Raw genomic sequence first — 23,111 nt, 5'->3', positions numbered from 1 at the left:
CGGCAGAACTGCAGCTGAACTCTGACCCCTGCAGGTCACACGGCAGAACTGCAGCTGAACTCTGACCCCTGCAGGTCTGAGTTGACATTAGTTTGATGATCAGACACATTTATTTGTCTTTTATGGATGATGATGATTAGACGCAGACAAACACATTTATAAACAAATATATTTTATTATGAACACTACAAACTACAAACATTGTGATGTGGTCACTGATCTGAGGTCAGTCCGCTCTGCTGGATCGCTGCTGTTGCCATGGTGATCGCCTCCTCTAACGTCTGCTGATCTTCTAACTGCACACACACACACACACACACACACACACACACACACACACTGTTAAACCAGTTGACACACACACATGTTGAGTGAGTGAGTGAGGGAGTGAGTGAGTGAGTGAGCGAGTGAGCGAGTGAGCGAGTGAGTGAGGGACCTGTACTGCGATCTGCGTGCCGTTCTCTGCGTCCAACAGCGCCACCTGCTGATACGCCTTCACCTCCGTCATGATGCCGTCTGATGTTACTATGGCAACCTGCGGGAGGAACGCAGCGTGAGTGACCCTAGCGCTTACAACCGCGCGACACCAGCCGTCCCATAATACCCACCGGCTGCAGCTCGTTGCCATCCGTAACCATGGTGACATGCGGATGTCCAGCGCTGGTTGTTCTGTCCTGCGTTACCATGGCTACGGCTGTGCCGAGTACCTGCGGGGAACACACACACACTTAAAGCTTGAGAGAACTGAGAGACGGACACACACCTGTGAGGTGGGGATGCAGCCTGTTTCCATGGTAACCTTAACATGGGTTTCCTGCTCAGCAGCGGCCTGCGGCGAGCTGTCGAACACGTCTGCGTCTACACACACACACACAGATGATGAGTGAGATGCTTATGGTATTATTATTATGGTCTGGCTGTGAGATAGGCGTCTCACCGTCACCGGCCGTGTTGAAGTCTCCGTGTGTTGTGCGTCTGTGCATGGCCAGTGTAGACGTCTGTCTGTATGTCTTCCCGCAGTGACTGCACGTGTACGGCTTACAGTGTGTGTGCACCACGTGATGTTTATAAAGACTGGAGTACTCCGTAAAACTCTTCCCACAGCCCGGGACTGTACACACATACGGCTTCTCTCCTGACGCACAACACACACAACACCATCATGACATGAGGAGACACAAAACTAAAACAGTTACACTCTGTGTGTGTTTGTGTGTGATAGTTATGAGTGTGTGTGTGTGTGTATATGTGTTTTAATTGTGGGCATTATATTTATGATTTTGTGTGTGTTAATTGTGCTTGCTTGTTTGAGTGTGTGTCTGTAAATATATATACGTGTGTGTGTGTGTTATTTATGCTTGCTTGTTTGAGTGTGTGACTGTTAATATATATACGTGTGTGTGTGTGTTATTTATGCCTGCTTGTTTGTGTGTGTATTATATGTGTGTGTTAGATGCATGATTTTGTGTGTGCGTGTCTGTTTTTTATGCTTGCTTGTATGTGTGTGTTATTTATGCTTGCTTGTATGTGTGTGTTACATTTATGAGTGTGTGTGTGTTATTTATGCTTTTATGTGTGTATATTACATGTGTGTGTTAGCTATATGATTGTGTGAATGTGTTTGTTATATGTGTGTGTGTTAGATATATGATTGTGTGTATGTGTTTGTTATATGTGTGTGTTAGCTATATGATTGTGTGTGTTATATGTGTGTGTTAGCTATATGATTGTGTGTGTGTGTTAGCTTTATGATTGTGTGAATGTGTGTGTTAGCTATATGATTGTGTGAATGTGTGTGTTAGCTATATGATTGTGTGTATGTGTGTGTTAGCTATATGATTGTGTGTGTGTGTTAGCTATATGATTGTGTGTATGTGTGTGTTATATGTGTGTGTTAGCTATATGATTGTGTGTATGTGTGTGTTAGCTATATGATTGTGTGAATGTGTGTGTTAGCTATATGATTGTGTGAATGTGTGTGTTAGCTATATGATTGTGTGTATGTGTGTGTTATATGTGTGTGTTAGCTATATGATTGTGTGTATGTGTGTGTTAGCTATATGATTGTGTGAATGTGTGTGTTAGCTATATGATTGTGTGAATGTGTGTTATATGTGCGTGTTAGCTATATGATTGTGTGTATGTGTGTGTTATATGTGTGTGTTAGCTATATGATTGTGTGTATGTGTGTGTTATATGTGTGTGTTAGCTATATGATTGTGTGAATGTGTCAGTTAGCTATATGATTGTGTATATGTGTGTGTATGTGTGTGTTAGCTATATGATTGTGTGAATGTGTCTGTTAGCTATATGATTGTGTGAATGTGTCTATTAGCTATATGATTGTGTATATGTGTGTGTATGTGTGTGATAGCTATATGATTGTGTGTATGTGTGTGTTAGCTATATGATTGTGTGAATGTGTGTGTTAGCTATATGATTGTGTGAATGTGTGTGTTAGCTATATGATTGTGTGTATGTGTGTGTTAGCTATATGATTGTGTGTATGTGTGTGTTAGCTATATGATTGTGTGAATGTGTGTGTTATATGTGCGTGTTAGCTATATGATTGTGTGTATGTGTGTGTTATATGTGTGTGTTAGCTATATGATTGTGTGTATGTGTGTGTTATATGTGTGTGTTAGCTATATGATTGTGTGAATGTGTCTGTTAGCTATATGATTGTGTATATGTGTGTGTATGTGTGTGATAGCTATATGATTGTGTGTATGTGTGTGTTAGCTATATGATTGTGTGTATGTGTGTGTTAGCTATATGATTGTGTGTGTGTGTGTGTTAGATATATGATTGTGTGTATGTGTGTGTTAGCTATATGATTGTGTGTGTGTGTTAGCTATATGATTGTGTGTATGTGTGTGTTATATGTGTGTGTTAGCTATATGATTGTGTGTATGTGTGTGTTAGCTATATGATTGTGTGTATGTGTGTGTTAGCTATATGATTGTGTATATGTGTGTGAATGTGTGTGTTAGCTATATGATTGTGTGAATGTGTCTGTTAGCTATATGATTGTGTATATGTGTGTGTATGTGTGTGTTAGCTATATGATTGTGTGAATGTGTCTGTTAGCTATATGATTGTGTATATGTGTGTGTATGTGTGTGTTAGCTATATGATTGTGTGAATGTGTCTGTTAGCTATATGATTGTGTGAATGTGTCTGTTAGCTATATGATTGTGTATGTGTGTGTGTATGTGTGTGATAGCTATATGATTGTGTGTATGTGTGTGTTAGCTATATGATTGTGTGAATGTGTGTGTTAGCTATATGATTGTGTGAATGTGTGTGTTAGCTATATGATTGTGTGTATGTGTGTGTTAGCTATATGATTGTGTGTATGTGTGTGTTAGCTATATGATTGTGTGAATGTGTGTGTTATATGTGCGTGTTAGCTATATGATTGTGTGTATGTGTGTGTTATATGTGTGTGTTAGCTATATGATTGTGTGAATGTGTCTGTTAGCTATATGATTGTGTGAATGTGTCTGTTAGCTATATGATTGTGTGTATGTGTGTGATAGCTATATGATTGTGTGTATGTGTGTGTTAGCTATATGATTGTGTGTATGTGTGTGTTAGCTATATGATTGTGTGTGTGTGTGTGTGTTAGATATATGATTGTGTGTATGTGTGTGTTATATGTGTGTGTTAGCTATATGATTGTGTGAATGTGTCTGTTAGCTATATAATTGTGTATATGTGTGTGTATGTGTGTGTTAGCTATATGATTGTGTGTATGTGTGTGTTATATGTGTGTGTTAGCTATATGATTGTGTGAATGTGTCTGTTAGCTATATGATTGTGTGTATGTGTGTGATAGCTATATGATTGTGTGTATGTGTGTGTTAGCTATATGATTGTGTGTATGTGTGTGTTAGCTATATGATTGTGTGTGTGTGTGTGTGTTAGATATATGATTGTGTGTATGTGTGTGTTATATGTGTGTGTTAGCTATATGATTGTGTGAATGTGTCTGTTAGCTATATGATTGTGTGAATGTGTCTGTTAGCTATATGATTGTGTATATGTGTGTGTATGTGTGTGTTAGCTATATGATTGTGTGTATGTGTGTGTTAGCTATATGATTGTGTGTGTGTGTCTGTTAGCTATATGATTGTGTATATGTGTGTGTATGTGTGTGTTAGCTATATGATTGTGTGAATGTGTCTGTTAGCTATATGATTGTGTATATGTGTGTGTATGTGTGTGTTAGCTATATGATTGTGTGAATGTGTCTGTTAGCTATATGATTGTGTATATGTGTGTGTATGTGTGTGTTAGCTATATGATTGTGTGAATGTGTCTGTTAGCTATATGATTGTGTATATGTGTGTGTATGTGTGTGTTAGCTATATGATTGTGTGAATGTGTCTGTTAGCTATATGATTGTGTATATGTGTGTGTATGTGTGTGTTAGCTATATGATTGTGTGAATGTGTCTGTTAGCTATATGATTGTGTATATGTGTGTGTATGTGTGTGTTAGCTATATGATTGTGTGAATGTGTCTGTTAGCTATATGATTGTGTATATGTGTGTGTATGTGTGTGTTAGCTATATGATTGTGTGAATGTGTCTGTTAGCTATATGATTGTGTGAATGTGTCTGCTAGCTATATGATTGTGTATATGTGTGTGTATGTGTGTGTTAGCTATATGATTGTGTGTATGTGTGTGTTAGCTATATGATTGTGTGTGTGTGTCTGTTAGCTATATGATTGTGTATATGTGTGTGTATGTGTGTGTTAGCTATATGATTGTGTGAATGTGTCTGTTAGCTATATGATTGTGTATATTCAGCTGATTGTGTGTGCACATGTGTGTTACCTGTGTGTATCCTCATGTGGTTCTTGTAGTTGGTGGCGCTGGCGAAGGCTCGTCCACAGGTGGTCTCAGGACACATGTAGGGTCTCTCGCCCGTGTGTGTGCGCGTGTGAACTTTACGAATGTTTGATGTTGTGAAGGATCGACCGCAGCCCTCAAACGGACACTTGAAGGGTTTCTCACCTGACACACAACACAACACAACAGTCAGTCGTCCCGTCAGTGTGTCAGTGTGTACACGTGTGTGTGTGTGTGTGTACCTGTGTGTGTGCGCAGGTGTTTCTGTAGGTCTCCAGAGGTCTTGAAGGCTTTGTAACACATGTCTTCAGGACACTTGTAGGGTTTTTCTCCGGTGTGCGTCCTTGCGTGACTCTTCAGACCGTAACCTGTGGCGAAGGCTTTACTGCAGGAGGGAACCTCACACCTGTACGGCCGGTCACCTGTGTGAGAGCGCTCGTGCACCTGCAGTCAACACACAACAGCTTCAGTCCTGCGCAGAGCGACAGCAGCGCGGCATTGTGGGATGTGTGTGTACCTTCAGATGATGTGCTGTTGTGTAGTGACGATCACAGTCTGTGTGAGCGCAGCGGAAACTTTTCTCAGCGACCTGATGAACTTTACTGGAGCTCCACACCATCAGCTGAACACACACACACATATAATAAACACACGCATATAACGAACACACAGAAACAAACACATATGCACACACACACATGTAATAAACACACACACACACACATATAATAAACACACGCATATACCAAACACACAGAAACAAACACATATGCACACACACACATGTAATAAACACACATACACACATATAACAAACACACAGACATACATGTAATAAACACACAAACACACATATAACACACACACACACGTAAAAAACACACATAAACACACACATGTAATAAACACACATATAACACACACACACGCAAAAACAAGCATGCACACACATAAAATATATACACACGCAAACACATTCGCACACACACACACACACATGCACACATATAAAAAACACACACACGCACACACACACACATATAACACACACACGCAAAAACACACAAACGCAAATACACACACGCAAACACACACTTGAATAACACACTGTCACATCACCTGTGTGTGTTATGAATGCTGGTGTGTGTGTCCGTCAGTACCTGTATGGCTGTCTGCTCTGTTGTGTCTCTGTCCTCTGCGTTGTCCTCAATCTCGACCTCTGACCTCATCATCTGTGTGTGACATCATCACATCAAACATCAGTTACACACGTCACAGTGTCGGCGTGTATGACATCATACCGTATCGCTGTAGTTCTCCAGAGAGGACGGATGATGGATGTAAGCGGTGCTGCCGTCCTCCAGCTGAACGGCCTCCACTGCGCTGGGGTCATAACCTTCTGTCACACGCAGAGGTCAGAGGTCAAACACATGTAACACACACACACACACAGTGAGAGTCGTGACTGTGCGTGTAGACAGCGAGTGCGACACCTTTAGGTGCGTGATGAATGAACGCAGTCGATCCGTCCTCCAACTGCACCGCCTGACCGTCCTCGAACGCCAGCGACTCTACACACACACACACACACACACAGATCAGTGTTAAACACACTCTGTGACCTGACGGGAGGTCAGAGGTCACACGCACCTTTCTCTTGAAGTGTGATATGTTGTATGAACGCTGTGGATCCATCCTCCAGTTCAACAGTGTTTCCCTCCAGGACACTCCCATCTGACACACAACAGCCAATCACAACACTTCAACACTGATGTAATGTTGTGAGGTTCAGATGTTGTGTAGGAGTGTAAATCTCACCGATGACGTTCTGCTGGAGGAACGCCGTCGACCCGTCAGACAGAGTCACGGCCTGCATACCCAAACCCTCCATAACACTGAAACAAACATTGTGTGTGTTTGTGTGTGATATATTACATACAAGAATTAAACTTCTGTTGTGGGTCACAGACACAAGTCACGTGTGTTTATGTTTCATCTGCACTCATAAATTACACAAAAGTCCTGTGGTGTTATTTGAAAATATACCATAACAACAGCAGGGTGTTGATTAATAAAACAAGTAAACATTATGGGATATTATTATGATCGTACACTACATCTCAATACTATAATACAAGCACAGTAGTTAAGTGAGGAAGTGTAAAACACGGACACGCGCAGCGCCGCAGGCCTCGTGTCACACACACACTCGTTTAAACAAACACTTATACACAAACATATAAACACACACGCGCGCATCATTATAAAATGAAATGACACGCGTGTGTGTTTGTGTTTGTCCTCCACTATCCCATCATTCACTCGTGCAGCAGCAGCGCAGTCTGGGATACTCACCGCCACCAACAGCCCGACGCGCGCGCACGCAGCAGATCTGCGCAGACGACTGCTTAGACTGCAGAGACTGACTCGGCCTGTAGGCGTCGCTTCGCGGCTCAATGTGAGTCTCTGTACAATTCATTAGAGATTAATAAAAGCACCGTAATTATACAACATAAACAAAGAAATGCCATACTCATCTTGATTTTTATTTTAAAACCATTTAAATATAGAAAGACAGAATGAAAAAAAGTTTTGTATATTTTGTATTATTATTGAATTGGTCTATTGTTATTCAACTGTCTTTGTACTAATACTGAACGATTATCACCATGTCATGTTTTGTGTTGTTTTTGTATGTTTCATGTTTGTTTTATTTTATTACCATTTTATTCATTTCTATGAAACATTTAGATCAACAAATTATCATTCAAATTATAATTAACCTAGTAACTGCAAAACGTGAATCCTCGGAGTTTAATGATCTCTCTTTACTAGAAACTATAAATAAACTAGTTAATGAACAACTTCAATCAAATGAACGAGTAAAACATTGATAGTTAGGCTGTAGTCTGTTTATAACCGTAGCAGTTTATGTCTAATAAATATAAGAACAAATACAAATAATAAATATTTATTTGAATATTTAATTCGGAATGAAATAACAAATGTGTGAGCCACTGCGCGCCCCCTGCTGTCCGCATCAGACTTCACATCAAATAAAGAGCCGCAGTTCCGGCGTGCATTCGCGCCCCGTGACCCGGAAGCACCAGTGAGCAGCACTTCTCACTAACATTACACTATAAAACTTAAAATTTGGCGTATAATTTAACGTCGTTTTGTTTAATTGACTATTTAAAAATATTCTAATTATTCTATTATTATTAAAAAATATTTGACAACTTAATTTCATAAGAATTAGATTGAAGTCGGTGTCCCTCGTGTTGTTCTTCCACAGCATTTAAAAATGATAAAATGAAAAATCCTATCCAAGGCCATTCACGGATTTTACCACAGTTTTCAAAAATATTTTAATTAAATAAAATTTAGTTAAATATTACATTACGATTATATTTCTAAATAAAAAATTATTAAAGGCTCAGTTTTAAACAAAACACAAACATTTTATGTTCCGTCAACTTTTAGTTTACTGTGTAAATGCTGTAGTAAAACATAAATCTCTGAATCAGATTAGTAATCACATAAACATCTTTTTCTTATTATTTACACAGAGAATAAACATCATTTATTTAAAGTGTCACTGACAGACCATCAGCACAGTCCGATCGCCAGACGCTGCTTGATGTCATCACATTCAACAGTCTCTGATTGGTGGAGAGGGAAAACGGCACCTAACGGCAGGTGTGACACACAACATGATTTCCATCAGGATGTGACATCATCAGCTGATGAAAAACATTTAAAGTGCTTTGATTGGCTGATTTGCAGGAGCGTCAAAGAATAGGAATTATTTGCAAATTAAATGTCAATTTTATCTTTGGCGTCACAATGATTCTAATTTGGGGGAGGAATAGAATGTGGAAACTTAGCCCTCATGCAAAATATCAGTCTTGTCGTTTCCTTTCATGGTGAATATTGTTAAAATGACAGTTTTGGTGAGCTCCACACACACAACCTGAACTGAAAACTAATATCCCGTCTACATCCTCATGTCTGAGCGTGTAAATCAAAAAAGAAAGACGAATCTAAACAAGCAATGTGCCGAAATCTTTCTCTCAGCGGACCTGAGAGGAGCAGCGTCTCACTGTAAAAACACTCCGTCTTGAGTTCTCAGTCTCCAGATCGCCATCAGGAAGTGACATCATGAGACTCGCACAGAATGAAGCTCATTGGCACGCAGCAGTTCATGTGAGCTCTGCAAGTGAGCTCTCAGAGCACCGGACCGTCACACACGACCTCCTGACCTCCGCTCGGGAACAGCTCCAGAATCCAGTAGTGCGGATCAGCGTAGACTAGACACACGGGACGAGTTTGAATGAATCACGCGACGACATTACATCGGCTAATCAGAATTGAGTGCTCAGTGTGTGTGTGTTCTCACCCATGTCTCCCGGCTCCAGCCACAGGTTGAAGGATCTGCAGTGTTTTTGACATCTCTGGACAGGACGGACAAGAACGGCAGGAGAACCTTCAGCAACCACCAGCCAACCAATCACCTGCTGACTCTATAGCACAACAACACACATGTGTACAGTGACACAACCCATCATCTGCTGACTCTACAACACACATGTGACTCTACAGAAACACACACACATTGACCCTGCTGTGAGATCTTGTGTTGTCCATGAGCTGACAGCGCTGAACTGTAGTTCCTGTGTTATCCAGCAGGGGGCAGAGCTCAGCGTCAGGAAACAGCCACTGGAGAAGCGTCTCTCTGTGACTGGACGAGAAACTCCTGAGAGAGAGAGAGAGGGGGAGAGAGAGAGAGAGAGAGAGAGAGAGGGAGAGAGAGAGAGAGAGGGAGAGAGAGGGAGAGAGAAGAGAAAGAGAGGGGGAGGGAGAGAGAGAGATGGGGAGGGGGAGAGAGATAGAGGGATAGAGGGAGGGAGAAAGAGAGAGAGGTTTACAGTAAGAGCAGGAGTGGGTTGTGTGTCATGTGAGTGTGCGACGGGGGTTAATACATTACCATAGCAGAGTGACGTTTGCAGGAGTTTGTGTGTTGGTCTCCGTCTGAGAAACCCTCGAGAACTGATCGAGCTGAGCAACACGCTGAGACACAAACTCTCCACCCTAAACACACACACTCACAACATTAACCACCATCGTGACACACACACGTGTGTTACACAGCTTGTTTGTGTACCTTCAGCAGGATGGGTTGTGTGTCTCCGTGCATTGCCGCAGACTCGCTTAACAGCATTTCCTGCACTGCAGTCACGTCTGCGCAGGCGGAGCAGTTGACATGAGCCGTCTGCAGAGCGCCTACCGCCCACCGCTCATGGAATCCTGCATCACACATCACGCGTGTTCAGATAAGACACAGTTAAGAGTGTTTCACAGCGTGTGCGGCACCTCACCGTGCAAGTTGTATTTTCCGGCGATGGGCAGTGACAGCAGACGGATGTGACTCAGCGGGGACGACCGGTTGTGTCGCGCGGCCCTCAGGTGCTTCAGGGCGGGTGGGCTCTGGGGGTACGTGAGCGCCAGGACGGCCATCAACAGAACCCCGACGGCAACTAAAAACTAAAGTCAAATGTCCAGGTTAAAGTGACGGGTCGACGTCGGGTCGCTTGCACAGGATGATGTCACTGTACCTTGAGGGTGGCTCTGAGGATGGGGAACTGCGGTGGATCTCTGCGAGGTTCATTCGTCTCTAAAACCTGTTTGATGAACTTCTCGATCTCTCTCTCGGACATCCCATAACGATAACCTGACTGCCGCAGTATGTCAATGCTCTCTGATAGCTTATCATAGATGCAGGGTTCACTCAGAGACGAGCCCATCATGTGTGTGTGTGTGTGTGTGTGAGTGTGTGTGTGTGTGTGTGCGTTCGTGCGTGCGTGCGTGCGTGCGTGTCAGCAGTCAGGCCCTCATCATCATCACCGTCATCATAACACAATGACAGGTGTGTGTGTGTGTCTGAATGAGCTGTTATGTTTTTAGTGTGTGTGTGTGTGATGTCTGACGTATGTGTTGTTTATATGTTTGACAGATGCTTTCTATCCCAAATCCCGCGAAAACGCGTTCGTCTTCATGATCGACGAGACCTGAAAGACATTTTCAGATGAAATATTAAAGTATTATTGATCAATCATATTCACAATCGATAACTCTTCCTCATGCACCCGCTGTGTTTACAATCAAATTAGCATTTCGAGCTAAAACAGTCAAAAGTTCGACTTGTATCATCGTGAATGTACACAAACACTCGTGTATAAACATATATTATTCTCTTACTGTCTCGTCCGGGTGGTTTTTAGAGACTGTAGGATGATTTTCAGATGTTTTGAGAGAAACTTTCCTCACACGTTCGTGCTAACTGTACTGGCGCTGCCTGAGACTCGCCACCAGTCATCTGCTGATTCACAGCGGTAGATTCGACGTTCAACTAAAAAATGTACATTGAATAATTAAATCATTCTAATTCGCGTTTAAGAGTACATTACTATCATTAAGACCAATAGCGTTTTTTCGGTTTATTTATACAAATATGTATTTGTTATTCTTAGGAAAAACAACAAAAAATGCCGTTGCCAATAATCAAATAGACTTTAACGATTTATTTTCCTTCATCTTTTAAATCTTCATATTATTAACAATTAACCAAAAGAACGGCTAGAAACTGTTTAAAAATGTTTTAATTTTCGGAGGAAAAATACATAAATGTACTCGTACATGTAAATACTTTTTACATTGAGACGAAAATAATGCAAAGACAGCATCACATACAAAATAAATAAATAAAAAACAACTGCCATTTTGTCATGAAAATTAATATGTTCACGTTTATACAGCAACATGTAAATATATATTTTCAAATTAAAATGTATTTTTGTGTGTATTTAAAGCACACACAGATGATAATAAAATACTTTTAAAAATCTTAACAAAACCAAAACCCGAATGGATAAATGACAGCCGATGACGTCACCGGCGTTTGTCTCTCCACTAGGGGGCGCTTTGCGTGGAGCGCGCATGCTCGTGTCCCGCATTGTTTGGATCAGCTGTGCGTGGATGTGAAACCCCACCCAATGAGGAAGGACGAGCGGTGAAGAGCAGATCCGGAGGCCGCCAGACAGCACGAAGCCGAAGATGATCGCGTTATTCAATAAACTCCTGGACTGGTTTAAAGCGCTCTTCTGGAAGGAGGAGATGGAGCTGACGCTCGTCGGACTGCAGTACTCGGGAAAAACCACATTCGTCAACGTCATCGCGGTAAACCAATGACTGTCTCTCTTTATTACTGCACTACAGTAGGCCTCGCGCGAGCGCCGATGTGCCATCTTATCTTTACGCACCGAGCGGATCACACGCGACATCATCTGAATATAGAGCGTCATTAGATCAGACACACTCGCACACAGTGCATCAGATACAGCATCTTGAGATCAGACCGCCAATCAGACAATGTGTCAGACACAGCATCGTCAGATACAGAGAGCATCGTCAGATCACACACACCATCGTCAGATCACACACACCATATCAGATCCACAATCGTACAATCACACACAGTGTATCGGAGCGTTACTGTTATTGACATCATGTCCAGCATGACAGCTGTCAATCAAAAAATTAGCAACGAACAGCTGACCCAGATTTTTAACCAATCGGCACCTGGTGTTCTGTCAAGTCAGAGGTGTGATGCAGTGGTTTAGGTGTGAATCACATCTTCACCTCCTGTGGGTTGTGGTTGTAATACACACATTTACTGTCTGTCATCACTGAGAAACTGTAAAGTAAGTGCTCATTTGTGTGTGTCTGTCTGTCTGTCTGTCTGTCTGCAGTCCGGTCAGTTCAGCGAGGACATGATTCCTACAGTGGGATTTAACATGCGGAAGATCACCAAAGGAAACGTCACGATTAAGGTAAGTGTGTGTTTGTGTGTGTGTTACTGGAACGCCACAGAAATTTGTGACACACTGGAAATTACATCATTTCTCTGTGTCCTGGTGATGTAAATGATCTGTTTCACACCACATTGTTGACTGTGATTATTCTACCCTGTTTCTTGAGTTATGATCGTTCAACCCTGTTACTGGAGTTATTTGCGAAGAAAACCCATCAATGGAACAATTTATAGCAAATGTACATTTATCAATAATACACATTAACGTTTGATCACACGTCTGCGGTAGCCAGTCAAAAGACTTCAACCCTGTTTCTATATTATTATTATTACGTTGTCTGGGTGTTTCGTGTTATTTTTGGACAATATTAAAATCACAAATTTTTTTAAACGTCAAATTTCATGTCAAATGATCGTTCAACCCTGTTCCTGGAGTTATTATGATCGTTCAACCCTGTTACTGGAGTTGTAATCGTTCAATAATGTTACCTCAGTTATGATCTTTCAAGCCTGTTACTGGAGTTATTTGAGAAAAATAACCATCAATGGAACAATTTATAGCAAATGTACATTTATGGATAATACACATTAACGTTTGATCACACGTCTGCGGTAGCCAGTCAAAAGACTTCAACCCTGTTTCTATATTATTATTATTACGTTGTCTGGGTGTTTCGTGTTATTTTTGGACAATATTAAAATCACACATTTTTTTTTAACATGTCAAATTTCATGTCAAATTATCGTTCAACCCTGTTCCTGGAGTTATTATGATCGTTCAACCCTGTTACTGGAGTTATAATCGTTCAATAATGTTACCTCAGTTATGATCTTTCAAGCCTGTAACTGGAGTTATGATCGGTCAACCCTGTTACTGGAGTTATTTGAGAAAAATAACCATCAATGGAACAATTTATAGCAAATGTACATTTATGGATAATACACATTAACGTTTGATCACACGTCTGCTGTAGCCAATCAAAAGACTTCAACCCTGTTACCGTATTGTTATTATTATTACGTTGTCTGGGTGTTTCGTGTTATTTTTGGACAATATTAAAATCACACATTTTTCTAAACATGTCAAATTTCATGTCAAATGATCGTTCAACCCTGTTCCTGGAGTTATTATGATCGTTCAACCCTGTTACTGGAGTTGTAATCGTTCAATAATGTTACCTCAGTTATGATCTTTCAAGCCTGTTACTGGAGTTATTTGAGAAAAATAACCATCAATGGAACAATTTATAGCAAATGTACATTTATGGATAATACACATTAATGTTTGATCACACGTCTGCTGTAGCCAATCAAAAGACTTCAACCCTGTTACCGTATTGTTATTATTACGTCGCTTTGGTGTTTGGTGTTATTTTAGGACAATATTGAAACTACACATTTTTTTAAACATGTCAAATTTCGCAAACCCAATATAAAACAAACGGCTAATAAAATCTCAACCTTCTGATGTAAACAAACATGATCTGTGAAACTGTACACTGGAGTGATTGACAAATGTGTGTGTTTGTGCGTTTGTAGTTGTGGGATATTGGAGGACAGCCGCGCTTCAGGAGCATGTGGGAGAGATACTGTCGTGGAGTCAGTGCTATAGTGTGAGTATCACTTATGAACTGTTTATTAACAAACTTCTTCTTCTCAGTAAAGCGACAGGTGAATGTTCTTGTCTGTCAGGTATATGGTCGACGCTGCTGATCCAGAAAAGATCGAGGCGTCTAAAAACGAGCTGCACAACTTGTTAGATAAACCTCAGCTACAGGGGATTCCTGTGAGTACACACATGTCCAGAATTCCCTGTGTTTATGTCTCGCTGTTGTCAGTGCGTTTGAAGGGTTTCCTGACGGTGTTGACTCACTCTGTTATCTCCTGTCAGGTTCTTGTGTTGGGCAACAAGCGAGATCTGTCCGGATCTCTGGACGAGAAGGAGCTCATCGAGAGAATGTGAGTTCACCGTTTGGGTTCCTGTCAAGTTTTGTGTGTCAGTGATGTCGTGAGATGTTTAAGATGTGCGTCTGTGATGTGCAGGAACCTGTCGGCCATTCAGGACAGAGAGATCTGCTGTTACTCCATCTCCTGTAAGGAGAAGGACAACATCGGTGAGATCTTCATTCAGTCGTCGTTGTGTGTACCGTGTTTGTGTGCGTTTCTGAGCGCGCTTGTGTCTCGCAGACATCACGCTACAGTGGCTGATCCAGCACTCGCGAACCAGGCGGAGCTGAGGATGAGGTGGCGGCGGCGGCGTCTGATTGGAGGAACGGCATCATGTGATCGACTGTGTTGTAGACGCTCTTGATTTCTCTCTCTGTTCTTATAAACTAACAGATATCATTTACGCCGTCTGAAGGTTTACGTTCTGCTCCTGTGTTTTTTTTCTTCATGAAGTCACGTGACGTGGTTTTGCGTGTGTGCTCAGAGATCAGATCAGAACGGTCTGATTCACCGATGGTCGTGTTATGGCACCAGCAGATGGCGCTCTCGTACTGTCAAACCCACTCGTTTTGTCTTTGTACAGCTCTGACATCACCCTGTGACGTCAGCTGACGTGATGTCGACCTCACCTGATTTATTTGTCTGACGGTGAACCTCACGAGCGCACGTGCCACGGTCTTCTACGATTACCGATCAAACGTCCATTTATTTATTACAGACAGCGGAGATCAACGCATATTAACTTCAGTCAGTGTTTCATCTGAACGACGTTGTTTTTGTTAACTTTGTTTTTCTTGCACGTGTCGATATCTTCAGCCTGAATCGTGCTTAACAAACGCTTGTCTGTTTAGATTATACATATGTAAATGTACATGTTTTTTTTATTCATTTGTTATTTTTTGGCATGTTTTTTACTGGTTTTCGTTGGCAGTGTTTTTGGATCGTGTAAATAGAAAAGCCATTCTGAACATTCTGTTGTTGGTCCTGTTGTGAGTTGCGTCCCATATTAATAATAATAATAATAATAATATAATAAAGAAAATCCCATCCGTATTCACAGCGATCTGAAGAAACGGATTGTGTGTGAGAGAGCGTGCGCGTGCGCGTGACAGTAATAGTGAGCATGAGTCGTGTAGACTAGAATCAGATTTACTTTTTAAAAACACCGCAGTTTTTTTTCTGTTGACTTTTGCTACTGGTGATCATTTTATATCCATCCGGTTGTTTAATACAATTTCTACACTACACAATAATCTCTGTTTCAGTGCAAAGTGTCTGAAAGCGTCGCGCGCGTTCTGTCACGTGATCGATTCGCTGCGCAGACGCTGAGCTCGAATCGCTTGAATCAATTCGTTCGTTTTTCAGCGATTATGTTTTTCTTTCTCATCGTGGCCCACATGTTTGAGTAGTTGGGACCGGGGTGACTTTCCCCTGCATGACTTATTCTGGGATGGAGCAAGTTGCCATAGTTACAGAGTAAAAACCGGAGCGGTTCTATTCGTCTTTTTCTCAGAAAGAAACTTTTTAAAGCAGTCGACATAACATCATACACAACTTTATATTCTCTCGTCCTGGCGGTGATAACTGTACATGTTGTTATTGTTATTACAGATTATTTAAAATGAAAATAAACGATTTCCCTCTCAGATCGACCGGTTTCTTCCTTTCTCGCCTTCAGCGTGTGTTACGGATCCTCTCCGCTAGAGGTCGCTAGATACAAATATTTCATTCCGGAAGATAAAATGAATTTAGTTCTTGAGAACTTGATGGTTTTCTAGAGTCAATGTTGTGTTTGTCAGACCCCTCACCGGTGTTGGTTTTGGACCGGGCGGCCCGGCTGCTTCTGCCTTTGTGTGTGTGTCATTCAGCTGCTGCTAGGATGTGAGAAGGCCGGAGGTCAGAGTTCAGTGGTTGTCACGGAGACGTCGGATGTGGGCCGCTGGGAATGAGATCCGGCTCATGACAGCAGATCCAGTGGATGTTCCTGCTGCTGTGGAGCGGACGTCAAACCCGCAGAGATGCTGACGGTTCGGTTCCGCGGAACCCACAGAGATCTGGAGACCAGCTATCAGAGCGTTACCATGGTGATGATGAAGACACACATACACACACACACACAACTGTGCTGGCTCCCACACAAAACACACACAATTTTGATTATGTAACACACACACCTCACTCACTCACTCTCTCTCACACACACACACGTATGTTTTATTATCTCTGTGGGGACAGTCTATATGAGGAATGTTTCTTATACTGTACCAACTGTATATTTTATCCTCTTACACAACCCCTAGACCTAAAGATCGTAGAAAACTTTTAGCATTTAAAAAAAATCGTTCTGTACAATTTATAAGCTTTTGGTCGAAAGCTCAATTTTGGTCTCCATGAGGTGGTGTGTATTCAGGTTAAGGTCCACACACACACCCCTCTCTCTCTCTCTCTCTCTCTCTCTCTCTATTCAAACTGAACTCAAGAAATGAAATACATAATAATAAATCATTATGTGTCAAATATTTTAGTGGAATTTAATCGTGCTATCAAATCGGCATTGAATGTAATCTGATGATTATTCAGGATACAGTTTTTTTATAGTTTTATGATATTTTTAAATATCAGCGTATGTTAAATGCGTATTGTTAAAGCAGCGTATTGTTCAATGATTTTATTCATTCATGAATTCACATCGTTGTTCTGGTAAACAACAAAACACGCTTCTTTATGTGTGCGTGTGTGTAAGTGGGAGTTTCGCATACGTTGTGCATACACAGTCCCCATGAGAAAGAGTTTTATTATGTTTTTTATTTAAAGGGACGGATGAATCTATTTTTACTATAATATCTATTTTATTTTTACGTGTTATGTTTTTGTGTTAATGGAAGTCAACATTTCACTTTAAACTTAACTTAGTTCATTAACTTAAGAGTAGAAATACAAATGAGTTCTCCAAAATAGCCTCTATACGTGTATACAACACTTTTATTTGAACTACAGTAGAGTAGATTTTATTTTCACATCATGATCTAAGGGTTGTGATTCACAGTCTCACTAAGCGGTTCCTTCAGACGCAGGGTCAGGACATCATTCTGGGCGTTTAATCCGTTCCAAATGACTTATTGCCCCGTTCTAACCCCTGGCCAGTCGAACTGCCCAACGCTCCACATCAGAGCGCGAGCCCCGCCAACAGTCTCCACGGCAACCGGCGGCCCGACACAGACAGAATGTAGCGTCTGATGCCTTGTTTGGAGTCTGAATGCTGAGAGCCGCGCGTGACGGGCGCTTAGCAACCGCGCGGGGGCCGAGGAGCAGGAACAATGATGCCCTTATGGACCCCCGAGGAACCCTCCTGAGAATCTGATGTGGGAGGAGAATCCTTGAGAAACACTCGGCACTACATTCACTCTTGTGTGGAAAAAACACAAATCCACGAACATCACAAACTCTTTTATTGTAGAAAAGATAGAAAAACCCTGACGCTAAAGATCTGCACAGCTACAATGTCACGATTAGGTATTACGGTCGTCCTCTAAATCACACGTTAAAATCACAAAAGAATGTTTTACGGCTAGTGGTTTGTCTGAGAGTTTATAAAGGGAACTCCAGCAGATTGACATCAGACAGACTTTGATAAACATACTGTATGATTCACAAAAACACAATTATCCAGACAACACCTTCTCTTCAAAAGATCACAAATTGTCATCTTGCCTTTACAAGCGTTCTTCTCCATTTAATACGTTTGCTTTCAAAACAATATTTAAAAATCAAATAAAATGCATTGAAATGTTTTCAAGTTTGCGTGAATGTCCATCCAGCAATACAACGTATCTCATCATGAACAAAATATTAATTATTAATACAAGACAAGATCATTTTACACCAGACTACTATTGTTGATATGTATATATATATGTAAAACACAAAACAGCAAAATGAAAAACATTTGTTTTTATGAATGGAGATGGAACCAGAAAACAAAAATAAACAAACTTTTTTTTATTTGACAGAATTTAGTGTAAATGAGATTCGAATGCTGCAGATCAACTGCAATTTTTTTGGATTGCATATATAAAAAACACATGTCCCAGTGTATTCCTGTCAAAACTAAAAACTAAAGATGCAAAAACAGCTATAAGTTAACAATTTATGTGTTGATATTGTAACTAAGTACAAGTTTGGACCGGGATCCGAAATTGTAATCAAACATTGTGTTTGATGATTTACTATTTATTTATTGTCTAAGAAGTTCCTATTTGAGTGATTTCTGGATCTTTTTCCACGGAAGGTTTTGTGTGAACTATTCCTTCACCGGAATATAAATCCTTCACAGTTTAGACACGGATATAAACCGAAGAATCTCTAACAAGGTGTTCCGATGATCAGCTCGGCAGGAGCATCTTTAACTCGATCAAAGAATGCGGCGGGCGACGCCCCGGATACGATCTTCAGTTTCTCCTCTTGAGATGAAGGTGACGACGAGACGGCTGTAGCGTTGGTGGATGCGGACGAAGACGATGATGATGAAGACTGGTCCGGCCTGCACTCCTCGCAACAACAGCAGCAACAGTCCATGAACGCCTGCCCGAGAGACCGACAGATGCAGAGCAGAATAACGGGCGTGGCCCCAGCGCGCACAAACAACAGGAACTGACCAATCAGAGCCAGCAGTGCCCGCGTGGCCACACCCACCTCCACACCCACGTATGCCAGGACGATGTTCCAGGCGTTTTCTGGTAAGCTACACGTGGCGTATACAACCGCCAGCGCCAATACCGTACGTGTCAGCTGACGCTCGCGACGCGCCCGCTGCCGTTTCTTGGGTGACGAGGTGGAGGAGGAAGAGGACGGTCGGGCATGCTTGGCATTTTCATCCGTCACGTGACGTGTAAGCAGCTGACAGGCGGCGGTAAAGAGAAGAGGCAGACAGAAGAAACAGCCGAACGTCCACCACATCCGGGCCTGATGGTACGTCAGCACGAGCGAGTACAGAGACTCGGGCAGATTGACAGACGGCTCCTGACCGCAGGAGTCCAGCGGGAGACCCGTGTGCGGAGAAACGTCCTGCACCAGCTGCCACATCAGCAGCTCTGGAGACGCCAGCACCAGAGAACCCACCCAGATCACAGAGAGTTTGGCCAGGATTGATTGACAGGCCTCGATCTGACGCGGCCGGGGCCGGACGCTGGTCACCGCGTGGAAGCGGTCGATGCTGAGAGCGCACAGAGAGAACGTGGTCACACCGAGAGATGTCACCTGAACATGAGACACAGAAACAAACACGTCAGGTTCATTAAAACACACTTTACTTTTGTGGACACGCTCAATTTCTCTCCTTCTCCAGACAAATGGAAGAAACAGAAGGTTTGAGAGATGGGAAAGATTACACAACAGATGTAGGTCAACACACACACACACACTGTGTCTGAAGGCTCATTTAACAGATAATGAGAGTGATTAGTGCTGCTAATTATCCAGAAAACTCATTTACATCACAAGAGCACACAGTTTAATACACTCTCACAACACAATACACTACTGACAGAAGGACATAAACACTACACACAAACAGACAGACTGATATACGAACAGAAAGACCGACATAGACAGACAGACTGATATTTATGATCAAAGATACTGACAGACAGACAGATAAAAATAGACAGAGAGAGACATGTTTACAAAACAGATATAGAGAGAGAGACAGACAGAAATAGACTAAGAGAGAGACAGGTTTAACAGATAGAGTGAGACAGATATATGAACAGAAAGACAGACCAATATTTATAGACAGACATACAGACATAAACAAAAGGACAGACAGACAGATAGAGACAGACAGACACATATATAAACAGAAAGAGAGAAAGAGAGTCAAGCAAATAGAAACAGACAGACAGATGAACGGACAGACAGACTGGTGAACAATCAGACAGACAGACAGGTGAACAGACAGACAGATGAACGAACAGACAGTGGACAGACAGGTGAACAGACAGACATACTGGTGAACAGACAGACAGATGAACAGACAGACATACTGGTGAACAGACAGAGAGATGAACAGACAGACAGACAGACAGGTGAACAGACAGACAGATGAACAGAGAGATGAACGGACAGACAAACAGATGAACAGACAGACACGTGAACAGACAGACAGACAGGTGAACAGACAGATGAACGGACAGACAAACAGATGAACAGACAGACAAGTGAACTGACAGACAGACAGATGAACAGACAGGTGAACAGACAGACAGATGAACAGACAGACAGACAGATGAACGGACAAACAGATGAACAGACAGACAGACACGTGAACAGAGAGATGAACAGACAGACATACTGGTGAACAGACAGACAGACACGTGAACGGACAGACAAACAGATGAACAGACAGACACGTGAACAGACAGACAGACAGACACGTGAACAGACAGACTGGTGAACAATCAGACAGACAGGTGAACAGACAGATGAACGGACAGACAAACAGATGAACAGACAGACAAGTGAACTGACAGACAGACAGACAGGTGAACAGACAGACAGATGAACAGAGATGGACAGACAGATGAACGGACAAACAGATGAACAGACAGACAGACACGTGAACAGAGAGATGAACAGACAGACATACTGGTGAACAGACAGACAGACACGTGAACGGACAGACAAACAGATGAACAGACAGACACGTGAACAGACAGACAGACAGACACGTGAACAGACAGACTGGTGAACAATCAGACAGACAGGTGAACAGACAGATGAACGGACAGACAAACAGATGAACAGACAGACAAGTGAACTGACAGACAGACAGATGAACAGACAGGTGAACAGACAGACAGATGAACAGAGAGATGAACAGACAGACAGACAGATGAACGGACAAACAGATGAACAGACAGACAGACGTGAACAGAGAGATGAACAGACAGACATACTGGTGAACAGACAGACAGACACGTGAACGGACAGACAAACAGATGAACAGACAGAACAGACACGTGAACAGACAGACAGACAGACAGACACGTGAACAGACAGACAGACAGACACATCCCTTGTCATCACATATGGTTTAAATAGTAACTGTGATGATATGTTATCTCTAGAGAGATGTTTTGATGTGATTGAGATGTAAGATAACAGTTTTCAGTCTCACACACCAGCACATGAAGGACTTGTGTACTGCTGTAAACAGACAGTGGTGTAATGCTTTTGTAATTAAAGTTCTTAGAATGTGTCATCTGTGGTGATATTGTTTATTTGAGCAGGGATGTGAACAGACAGACAGACAGGACACGTGACACACCTCCACGAAGGGCACTATTCTGCACGACAGGTCACCCGCGAGTCTTCTCTTGGTCAACTCATTGAAGATGACGATAGGCAGACAGAAGAACAGAACCATGAAGTCCCAGAACGCCACACTGGCCAGCACACAGTTCCACGTGTTCTTCAGGTAATAGTCGTGCCACACGATACACATGAGCGCGAGATTGCCCACGATGCCCACGGAGAACACGACGAGCGCCAGCAGCATCACCGCGTACGCGCTGTACGACTCCTCCGTCACCGGGTATAACGGGTTGTGCACGCGCAGTGACCCGTGGAAGGTTCTGGGTGTCGTGAAGAACCCGTCGGGGTCGGGATGGGGTCTCGTGTATTGGTGGGTGTGAAGAACCGGGTGTCGGTCTTTCAGCTTTGATTTAGATCCGCGTGGGACTCTCGGGGGGTGGTGCGCTCGGGTCGCGAGATCCTCATCGCGGTGATGGTGTGATGATGTGGAGCTCGGGTGATCCAGTGCGGGCGAGGAAGACTCCACCAGGCTCATCTTCATCTCCACTGCGCGTTTATCCGCGTGCGCTGAGCCAACAAACACCAGACAGAATAATAATCTAAACATCATCATGTGATGTGAATAAAGCGGCTTAGTTTGTGAAGTTAAACGATAAGCAGCGCCTCGTGAAGTGATGTTGAGGAGAGCCCGTTTCCATCTGCTCATCTCACATGAAGTTTCTCCAGCTCAGATGAACTTTTTCACTCGATTCATGCGGCAGGAATCAAATCTGCCCCCTTGTGGCGCAAAAGGGGAGATGTGCAACGCAGAAGAGCGCCACAGGGGGCGCCGAAAGCATGTTTTATAAGAAACATACACAGTGTTAAACATGCACGCCAAGAGGCGCCAATATCAAAATAAAATAAAGGTAGACTCGGAAATCAAAATATAAACAAATACTTTGTAAAGTCTCAATACTTTAGCCTACATTTATAGATGACTATTATTGGTCTTTTTAATCCATATTCATTTATCATGACAGTTCGTTTTTAAAACAATGCAATTTGCTCAAGAATGCAAGGGTTAAATATATAAATATATTTAAAATTAATATGATTTTGGCACGTATGATAAATAAACCG

At 42.2% G+C, this 23,111-nt stretch overlaps 4 protein-coding genes across 6 annotated transcripts; 1 reads left to right on the top strand and 3 right to left on the bottom strand.

Moving 5' to 3' along the window:
- Positions 1-155: 155 nt before the first annotated feature.
- Positions 156-7,245, bottom strand: znf76 (zinc finger protein 76). Of its 3 annotated transcripts, XM_056758943.1 has the most exons (14): positions 7,217-7,245; positions 6,680-6,756; positions 6,512-6,595; positions 6,355-6,432; positions 6,163-6,260; positions 6,022-6,093; positions 5,379-5,483; positions 5,104-5,305; positions 4,847-5,026; positions 938-1,135; positions 800-858; positions 609-707; positions 437-535; positions 156-296 (listed from the first exon to the last, which is right to left on the bottom strand). In XM_056758943.1, the coding sequence occupies exons 2-14, from the start codon at positions 6,750-6,752 to the stop codon at positions 213-215; spliced, it is 1,431 nt and encodes a 476-aa protein (XP_056614921.1). In that variant the 5' UTR covers positions 6,753-6,756; positions 7,217-7,245; the 3' UTR covers positions 156-212. The 3 variants fall into 3 exon arrangements, with proteins under 3 accessions (XP_056614921.1, XP_056614923.1, XP_056614924.1); XM_056758945.1 differs by lacking the exon at positions 7,217-7,245 and having other exon boundaries at positions 6,163-6,257; positions 6,680-7,210; XM_056758946.1 differs by lacking the exons at positions 609-707; positions 7,217-7,245 and having other exon boundaries at positions 764-858; positions 6,680-7,210.
- Positions 7,246-8,212: 967 nt separating this feature from the next.
- c10h6orf89 (chromosome 10 C6orf89 homolog) lies at positions 8,213-11,246 on the bottom strand. Its single transcript, XM_056759030.1, has 8 exons — positions 11,120-11,246; positions 10,477-10,929; positions 10,240-10,405; positions 10,026-10,168; positions 9,849-9,952; positions 9,476-9,617; positions 9,261-9,384; positions 8,213-9,171 (listed from the first exon to the last, which is right to left on the bottom strand). The coding sequence occupies exons 2-8, from the start codon at positions 10,666-10,668 to the stop codon at positions 9,089-9,091; spliced, it is 954 nt and encodes a 317-aa protein (XP_056615008.1). The 5' UTR covers positions 10,669-10,929; positions 11,120-11,246; the 3' UTR covers positions 8,213-9,088.
- A 604-nt stretch (positions 11,247-11,850) lies between these two features.
- Positions 11,851-16,326, top strand: arl8a (ADP-ribosylation factor-like 8A). The gene is made up of 7 exons (XM_056757989.1): positions 11,851-12,097; positions 12,670-12,750; positions 14,271-14,344; positions 14,424-14,517; positions 14,623-14,690; positions 14,775-14,845; positions 14,919-16,326. The coding sequence occupies exons 1-7, from the start codon at positions 11,975-11,977 to the stop codon at positions 14,966-14,968; spliced, it is 561 nt and encodes a 186-aa protein (XP_056613967.1). The 5' UTR covers positions 11,851-11,974; the 3' UTR covers positions 14,969-16,326.
- Positions 16,327-18,110: 1,784 nt separating this feature from the next.
- On the bottom strand, positions 18,111-23,046 carry gpr37l1a (G protein-coupled receptor 37 like 1a). The gene is made up of 2 exons (XM_056757984.1): positions 22,003-23,046; positions 18,111-19,934 (listed from the first exon to the last, which is right to left on the bottom strand). The coding sequence occupies exons 1-2, from the start codon at positions 22,693-22,695 to the stop codon at positions 19,041-19,043; spliced, it is 1,587 nt and encodes a 528-aa protein (XP_056613962.1). The 5' UTR covers positions 22,696-23,046; the 3' UTR covers positions 18,111-19,040.
- Between the last annotated feature and the right edge of the window lie 65 nt (positions 23,047-23,111).

Source organism: Triplophysa dalaica, chromosome 10 (assembly GCF_015846415.1).
Source record: "Triplophysa dalaica isolate WHDGS20190420 chromosome 10, ASM1584641v1, whole genome shotgun sequence".
Taxonomy (NCBI): domain Eukaryota; kingdom Metazoa; phylum Chordata; class Actinopteri; order Cypriniformes; family Nemacheilidae; genus Triplophysa; species Triplophysa dalaica.
This window is presented reverse-complemented; position numbering and strand designations above follow the sequence as displayed.